General features: G+C 47.4%; 1 protein-coding gene and 1 non-coding gene across 2 annotated transcripts in view; both read left to right on the forward strand.

The window, feature by feature from the left end:
* HHAT (hedgehog acyltransferase) overlaps positions 1 to 8,693 on the forward strand; it is a 417,968-nt gene that overhangs the window by 131,436 nt on the left and 277,839 nt on the right. Inside the window, exon 7 of the mRNA XM_004700138.2 lies at positions 148 to 319. Within this exon, the coding sequence (XP_004700195.1) occupies positions 148 to 319 (172 nt within the window). The remainder of the gene's footprint in view (positions 1 to 147; positions 320 to 8,693) is intronic.
* On the forward strand, positions 6,565 to 6,671 carry LOC115872420. Its single transcript, XR_004047826.1, has one exon. It is a non-coding gene; the product is annotated as a U6 spliceosomal RNA (small nuclear RNA).

Raw genomic sequence — 8,693 nt, forward strand, 5'->3', positions numbered from 1 at the left:
TCATCCGCCCTGGATTCCCTGTGTTTCCACTTCCTATCTGTACCAGTGTGCATCCTCTGGTCTAGCCAGACTTGCAAGGTAGAGTGCTTCCTCCCCAAGGGGCTACTTACAAATGCAATCTAATCTCTGGTTTCCTTTCCACTTTAGATGCGGCTGCAAGAGCCCTGCTCCCTGTGGACCAACCTCCGTGCGCTGGCTCTGGGGCTGGGCCGCCTCCTTTGCTGGTGGTGGCTGGCGGAGCTGATGGTCCACTTGATGTACATGCACGCCCTCTACAGCAGCACCGCCCTCCTGGAGGCCGCCTCCTGTTGGACATTAGGTATTTGAGGGAACCATCATCGGGACGACAAACTCCAAGTGCCAGCTTCAGGGTGAAGCGGGATTGGGGGGCTGGGAGGGGGCCTGTCACTCAGAGGACAGAAACCCTTCTGTATTCTCTCCTTTCTGAATTGGGCAAGATTATGAGTCTGCGAGGTAGCTGACTGCGGTGGGGGCGGCCCTGCTTTGGGGTCTGGGAGTCTGGAATATAGCAGCTTTCCTCCTAATGGCATCCGAACACACTTCTCTGGGTCTGGCTCTGCCTAGTGTGACCTGTGAAGTGTGTGGCAGCAGAGGGCAAGCATTGGTGGGCGCAGTCTTTGAACCTGCCCTTCTAGAGTGTAGTTCTCCAAGACTGAGCTATTCTACCGTCTTTCTTGTTTTTGTTTTTACATGAGGATTAAAGCAGAGAATGTGGATTTCAGAGTTAAGACAGATGTGGGCTTGAACTCAACCACTGGTGGGCCACCTTGGGCAGCTGATTAGAACGCCCTGGGCTTGTGCTTCCTTTTGGAACTCCTGAGTTATCATCACCCTGTACAGCAGAGGGGAGCTGCACCTCCAGGCCTTTATGGGCTGTCATCTCTTCGGACACAGGTCTTCAGGGCTATCTCCCATGGGCCGGCTGAGAGGGTTTGAAGGCCAACCTTTAGGTGGGTAGCTGAGTGCTTAACCAGTGTGTCACCAGGGTTCATTTGAGCTTTAGCTCATTTGTAAAATGGTAGCGTGGAGGAGACTCACTTGGCGGGGTTTATGGAAAGAGGTTTGCATAAGAAGCATTTACCTCGTGGAGCGCCTGGAAGACGTAGTGTCCGTCTCCCTTGGCTTTTACCTTTCTACCCCTTTCTTGGTACCCACCAGTGAGGCAGGGTGGACCTCTTATTTCTTCAGCAGGGTGGGATGGCGGCGCAGGCCATAGGCGGCGAGTCTGTCTGTGGAGAAACCACGGTGTTGGTGATCATTGAGCTTGCTTTGACTCACGGCAGGCCCATGGACAGCAGAATGGATCGCTGCCTGCCCCTGTGCCCTTTTCACAAAGAAACCCTAGCGCAGCAATGCGAGCCCAGTGCCAGGGAGCCAATCCCTCCTCATAGCAACCCTCTCTCGATAGGGACTCTGAGACTGTGCATCTTCATTGACGCAGATGCCTCCTCTTTCTCCCTTAGAGTGGCTGGTGGACTTGAACTATCAACCTTGCACACAAACAAGCAAGCAAACAAACAAAAACAACCCCCCAATTGATGGTCACCAAGTTGATTCTGACTCACAGAACTTCATAGTAGGTTTCCAAGATTACCATCTTGGAGGGCAGATGGCCAACTTGGTTTGCATAGTTCTTTATTCCTCTGTCCAAAGCAGTGGAGCACGTGTCTCTTTCTGAACCAAATGGTTGTTTCCGCTCCTTTCGGGGCCTCCTGAAGCAGCTGTGTGGCTGTATTCAGCCCTGTCGTCTGACCTCCAGCCTGTTGCTGCAATGGCAAATGTGTGATCTTTCAGGCAGATTAAGCTGTTCCTCACCCAGGGCAAGATTACAAGGCCGGGGGTCCTTATCTGTTTGGCAATTGATAGGTACTTACAAAACAAAACAAAAAAACCCCCTCAATTGTCCTTGGTATAGCCTGTTAAATCAAATGTTTTCCAACAATTTTTCTGACCTGAGCTGTCTTAAGCTATCCCTTCTTCCTGAATACACCTTGACCTAGCCACTTTGCAGGGCAGAGTAGAATTGCTCCCTAGGGTGTCTGAGACTAAATCTTTGCAGAGGCAGACAGCCTTGGTCTCATCTTTTTCTCTTCAGAGCAGTTGGTGGGTTTGAACCACTGATCTTAAAATTACCAACACAATGCTTAAAACCCATGATGCTACCAGGGCTAATTTTTCCATAATAGAGATATTTGTGGAATTTTGTGGAAGCTGATGAAATCAGGTCAGATAATAGGCTGAAACTTCTGGGATGGCAGCCAGACGGCATTCACCATTCACTCTGCTACCAGTCACTCAAGCGGAACCATCCACGTCGTTTGGTAAAAGTAGCAAAGACTATGGTTAGAAGAGCCCTGAGCAGTTTACCACAGTGCACCATTCTGTGGTTTTAATGACCCAGTCAGACAAACAGAACAGGACTTAAAGGACAGCTTACACTACTAAATCAGAGACTTGGACAGCACCCATTAAGGGCTCCTTTCAAGTGGATACGTCTAACTGTCAGTCATGGTCAACTTAACTCAGCACAAGGATGCAAGAGCCACAGCCCCACGGATTGCCTTCTTTTTCCAGGTCTGGCAACTTTTCCACTTTTGTTGCTGTCGTTGATACTTTATTGTGATTCAGGTAGAAGTTTACACAGCAAATTGGATTGTCATTCAACAGTTTTTATACAAATGCTCTTTTGACAGGGTGAGGTCACCACTCTTCTCCTCCACCCTATTTCATGGAAAATCTGCCCCTATTGCTTGGCTTTCACACATTCCAGCGTTCACGGGTGTAACTCGGGGCTTTGAACCAGTTCAGAGCAGTTCTGTCATGGCTGACGGAAGGCAAGCCTTGCAGAGCCTTCAGGTGGGATTTTGACCTGAGTGGAAAATGGGCAGCCGTGTCCCATTCCCAGATGGCAGCAGACAGCACTGCTGTGACTCTGTCAGCACCACGGCACTGCCTGCCTCCTGTGAGACCCATGGTGCTTGAATTGATTCTGACTCACTGTAATCATGGAGGGCAACTACCCCATTGGGTTTCCTAGGCTTCAGCTGTTTGTGGAAGGAGACTGCCACATCTTTCTCCCATGTAGCAGCTGGTGGATTCAAACCACCCAACTTTTGATTAGCAGCCAAGTGCGTTAACCACTGCACCACCAGGGGTCCCTGGCCTGCGTCTTACTTGAGTCAAAATCCCACTCCAAGAGATTTGGTTGCTCTGTGGTATGTTTGCTCTGTCGGCCACAACTGAACAGTTTTCACAGTTTCTCAGCCTTGATTTTACTGTAGTTTGTCAGGTCTTTCTGCCTAGTCTGCATTAGTCGGGAAGCTCTCCTGTTACCCATTTATCATCATGGCAACATACAAGCCTTCCCTGACAGATGGCTTGTCACTCTGCATGAGATACACTGGCCGGTGATGTCACCAGGGTTCCTGAAGGGCAGCGTTTGGGTTAGAGCCGGTGACTCAGAACCACTGTGTATCTGCCTTTCGCTTTAGGAAGTAACCTGGAAGATTGGCCCTTTGTCTTATAGAAGGGGCTACCTCACGATGCCCTTTAGCGTACTCTTCAGTTCTTAAGGTGGCTGGTAAAGGAAAAGTTACATCCCAAAGTTTCATGGGTTAAAGTTAATCACCTTTAGCGAGAAGACCTCATAGGTGATGCTGTAGATATAAGACGCTGAAAAAAATTAAATATCCAGAAACTTTGAGTTATACACTAAACAGTATATTCCCACTGCCTAGATTGAGTAAAGCATGCTTTGGCTTCCTGTGACACACTCCCCCGGCCCCCACCGAGACACTGCATTTTTCACAGCAGCAACCCCACACTGAATAAGCCTATCGGAGCCTTTTTCCCCCTAGCAGCACACATGTGCTCACTCTGTGACTCTGTGTCACATTTGGGTAATTCGCACGGTGTTTTGCAGTTTTTCATAAGGTTGTTGCACACGAACTAGATACCGCTCTCACTGCCATCCAGTTCATTCTGACCCACAGTGACCCTGCAGGACCGACAGGGACTGCCGCTGTGCATTTCTCAGATGGTAGCTCTTTACACGAGTAGAAAGTCTCATCTTTCTCCCGTGGAGTGGCTGGTGGTTTCAAACTGCTGACCTTGTGATTAGCAGCCCAAGAGGCAACACACTATGCCACCAGGGCTTCCCTAACTTACTTTTCACATGTGACTTGCTGTGTTGTTCTGTTTGTTTTTTTGCAATGATCTGGAACTGGAAACAGTATCTCTGAGGGATGCTTGTAATTTTTAACTTACTGCCTCACCCCAAGTATGCTTTCTCCTCCAACTCATTGACCTGGTGAGGAGCTGATTCTGCTCACAGTGACCTTGTAAGACAGTAGAACTGCCCCCTGGACGGTAAATCTGTATGGGAAGAGAAAGCAGTATCTTTCTTCTGCTGTAGAGTGGCTGGTGGTTTTGAACTGCCAACCTTTCAGTTTACACTGTCACACCTAAAACAATAACAGGAATTTTCCAATCACATCTTATAGTCCTGGTTAACATTTCCCCCGGTATTTCTCCAAATTTTACTCTCTTAGCTGTCTTTAAGATGTATTTTAATTTTAGGTGTGATCATCGACAATCTTGAATCTAGCTTAGTTCATCCATTTTTATACACGATCATGAGAGTGTAGGCTAACTTCCTTGGGGAATGGCCCACATGGTGGGCTTATTTGCTTACATCATGGTGTTAGTCTTTAATTTACTCTCCTTTCTCCTGTATTTTCTGTCAACTGAAAGTTAGGTAGACTCTCTGGACTTCCCAAAGTGGGTGACACCACCTCCTGGGGGGAGTGGAACAACCCAGTGGGACCGCAAAAGTGGTTACCTGCACTTGATCCTGACTGTTGTACAAACACTTTTCATTGCCAAGGAGTGCTAAATACTTAATTTTTCTGAAAAGGGGGCAGTAGACCAAATAAGCTTGGGAACCTGTGCAGGGGATTGATTTAATGAAGCTTCCTCACCTCGGGCAAAATCACTCTATAAACGATGCCATGTAGTCCACATCACATCTGTGAGACACGTCCAAGGTCCAGCATCTCCACTTCGCAGTGGCCGTTACCAGTGTCCATTGGTGCTGTTTCCACTGGGGAGGCTCCCATGTGAGCGTGCGAGTAGAGGTGTGTGCTCCATAGCTTTCCAGTGGATGATTTCAGAACTAGATTGTCCGGCTTCTGGTGGACTCCAACTTCCAAGCTTTCTAGTAAAAGTCAATGGCAATAACCACTTACATCATCCAGGGTTAAATCTCTCTCTCTCTCTCTCTCTCTCTCTCTCTCTCTCACTCTCTCTCTCTCTCACACACACACACACACACACACACACAATGTCAGGTCACTCCTTTGAAAGGGTACATTTACTCCTGTACCATTATCAGGTAATGTGTGGAGTGTTAACTCAGCACGGCGTGAACCTCCTGCCCTTGGATAGCTTTAATGGCCTCTCAATGGACAGCTGTCACGTCCTGTGATGAGCCTTGTCTGCACCGGCTCTTTCACTGGGAGCGGGCAGTGCGCTGGCTTCCTCGGTTGGTCAGGATGTCTGGGTTTTGTAGTTGGCATTCTTTGTCAAGAAAAGCTTCTGGTCATAAACCGGGGCACACTATAGAGCCTCCAAAAAAGAAGGGACCAACGCTTGACAGTTTCTTTAAAACTCTTCTCCCAGGAAGTACTCCGTAAAGAGTCGCAGTCTCAAAACCCACAGGGACAGCTCTCGGGGTCTCACAGGGCCCCTCCGAGTTGAAATGGGTTCCTTGGCAGAGAGTGGGAGTGAGTGAAGGAGTTGTTGAAATTCCTCCGGGGGGCTGGTCAATGGGTTTTTACTCTTTGTTTTAATTTTTAAAGTTTTACTATGGGCTCATTGGTTTTACAGTTTCATAATTAAATATATTAAATAAAAACTTCTTTTGATGCTCACGTTGTCTCAAATTTGGCCAAGTTGACTTCTCTATCCGCGTGACATGCCCCTGTTGTCTGTCTGTTTCCTTGCTTCCTGGAGCTAAGAGAGGGCCCAGGGTTCACCTTCTTTTCCTGCCCCCAGAACTGAACCCAGGCAGATCTCCAAAGGAGTCAGTCTTGGTTCCTTGCAGTGGGAGAATTATGTTTAGGAACCAACATTTGAGTGACAGGTGTGCTCACAGCTTCATGGGTGCTATTGCCTGGAGGGGGTTTCAGTTCACAGGCCCAGGAAATGAGTGCGCTTTTATAAAACATGACATTTTAATTCAAATTTCACAGGGCTCTCTTCTTAGCACCTTTGCTTTTTTATCTGTACCGCTTTGTCCGTGAAAGTCTTGGTTTGTAATTACACGACCACATTCACTTATCTTTTTATCTAATCTTATTAGTAGGTGTGCAGTAACATTACAAAAAAGTGTGAAATGCCATCAGAATGACCAAAACGGAACATAAAGACGTGTCGGAAACAGGAGGCTGATAGCTTTGCCTGAATCAGGGTTGCCGCAAGCTTCCAATTTGTTAAGAAAACACACACACACACACACACACACACACACACACACACACACACGTGCTCATTTCGGCAGCACACAGACTAAAATTGGAATGATACAGAGAGCATTTGTGTGGCCCCTGCACAAGGATGACATGCAAATTTGTGATGCATTCCATTATTTTTTTGGAAAAAACAAACAAACCAAAAGCACACAAACCAAAGCAACAGTAAACCCCACTGTACCAGCAAAATGCAACAAGAAACACGTAATGAAAATGAAGGATGCCTGCACCCTGGAGAGCATGGGGAAGCACACTGCTGAGATGCTCTCTTCATTGACTAGGTTAAGAGCTGTAAATTAAAGGGTGTGAGAACTTGACCCAGTCGATCATGCCTGGAATTGCATCTGTAGTTGGATGGGGATCCATGGGTCTCCTCACCTGTTAGAATGGTAGCTTTAATGAGTCAGTAAAATCATTTTCCTGATTCTTTTGATGTTGGCCTTTATTTCTGTGGTTTCTCCAGGGAATGGCTTTTAATTTACTATTTTAAATAGATCCCACCCCCCACTGCCATCGAGTTCATTCCTACTCATAGCGCCCTTCCTAAGGTCTCCAAGGCTGTAAATCTTTGTTGCTGTGACTGGTAGGTGCTATCGAGCCAGTCTGACTCAGCCACCGAAACACTGCCGTGTCCTGCACCCTCCTCACCACTATTGGTTGAGCCCATTGTTGCAACCGGGATGCCAGTCCATCTTGTCAAAGATCTTCCTCCTCTGCACTGCCCTCTTCTGCTTTACCAAGCACAATGTCCTTTTCCAGGGATTGGTTGCTCTTGATGACATGTCCAAAGTAAATGTGAGATGCACTCTTACCATCCTTGCTTCTAAGCCTCTTGTCTGTACTTATCCCAAGACAGACCTGTTTGTTCTCTTGGCACTCCATGGTAATGTCACCATTCTTCACCAGCACCACAATTCAAACACATTGACTCTTCTATGGTCTACCTTATTCAATCCATGCCCAACTTTCACATGCACACGAGGCTATTGAAAATAGCGTGGGTAGGGTCAGGTGTACTTTAGTCCTCAAAGTGACATCCTTGCCGTTAAACACTTTAAAGATGTCTTTTGCAGGAGATTTACCCGATGCAATGCATCATTTGATCTCTTAACTGCTTCTTTCATGAGCATTGATTGTGCATCCAAGCAAGACAAGTCCTCGACAGGCATCATCTTTTCTCTGTTTGTCATCATGTTACCTATTGGTATAGTTGTGAGGAGTTTTGCTTTCTTTACATTAGGTTGTAATCCACGGTGAGTTACCCTCACCAAAGATGCCTGTGAGCCAGGGCACGCTGACTTACAGGCTGGTCACATGACTTCCTGTTTGCATCATGACTTCTTTGTCTTGTGTTGTGAATGCCACTTTATATCCCCAAAGGATTTCATATTGAAATGAAGGATCTTGTCCCAAAGAACATCCCTAGTCCACAGGGATCACCTTGTGGAGGTGCTGCCCTCAGCCAAGCATTTCCTGAAACTCTCAGGGAAAGATCTATTTTGAACCTCTCTCGGGCATCTAGTTAAGGGTGGCTAATAGGTCACCCGTGAAAAATCCATTTGGACAATCCTGCCTCCTGAAATCATCCTACTGCTTCCTTTCTGGTTTCCTAAAGAATATCTGACTGTTCTTCTATTACGTATGACCTGCTGTCAGGGGTGGGTCTTAGTCAACCGAACACCTACTCAGCACTGCTGCCGCAATCATAGCGACCCTGTGAGGACCCCCATACTCAAAATTCTACCCCCTAAGGTAGCAAAACCTTACAGCCCTTGGAAGTGGAAGCCTTGGGCAAGGGGAAAGTCAGAAAGCGTTGCCGTTAGGGTCCCAGTTCATACGTGAATGAGTGGGTTTATAACAAACCAGCGTGTGTGAACATGCCTGGGCTGACATGACATCCCTGCAGACAGGTGCTCCCAGTAAGTGTTCTCCGTCTCGTTGAGGAGCGTGAACAATAAAGTCCAGTAGAAACAGTTTCTTCTGGGGGAACTTGCAGGGCCGCTTACAGTGAGGGCGGAGAAGTCCGCGCAGAGGGTTACGATGCCGTTTTTTCTTGCGATCTTGGGGATCTCAACAGAGTGATCGTGATAGAGTCTCTTGAAAGACACGCGACAAATGTGGGGACTGACTGTGAAGAACTTT

The sequence above is a fragment of the Echinops telfairi genome, unplaced genomic scaffold, assembly GCF_000313985.2.
Source record: "Echinops telfairi isolate 266 unplaced genomic scaffold, ASM31398v2 ScPeMD7_7424;HRSCAF=8462, whole genome shotgun sequence".
Taxonomy (NCBI): domain Eukaryota; kingdom Metazoa; phylum Chordata; class Mammalia; order Afrosoricida; family Tenrecidae; genus Echinops; species Echinops telfairi.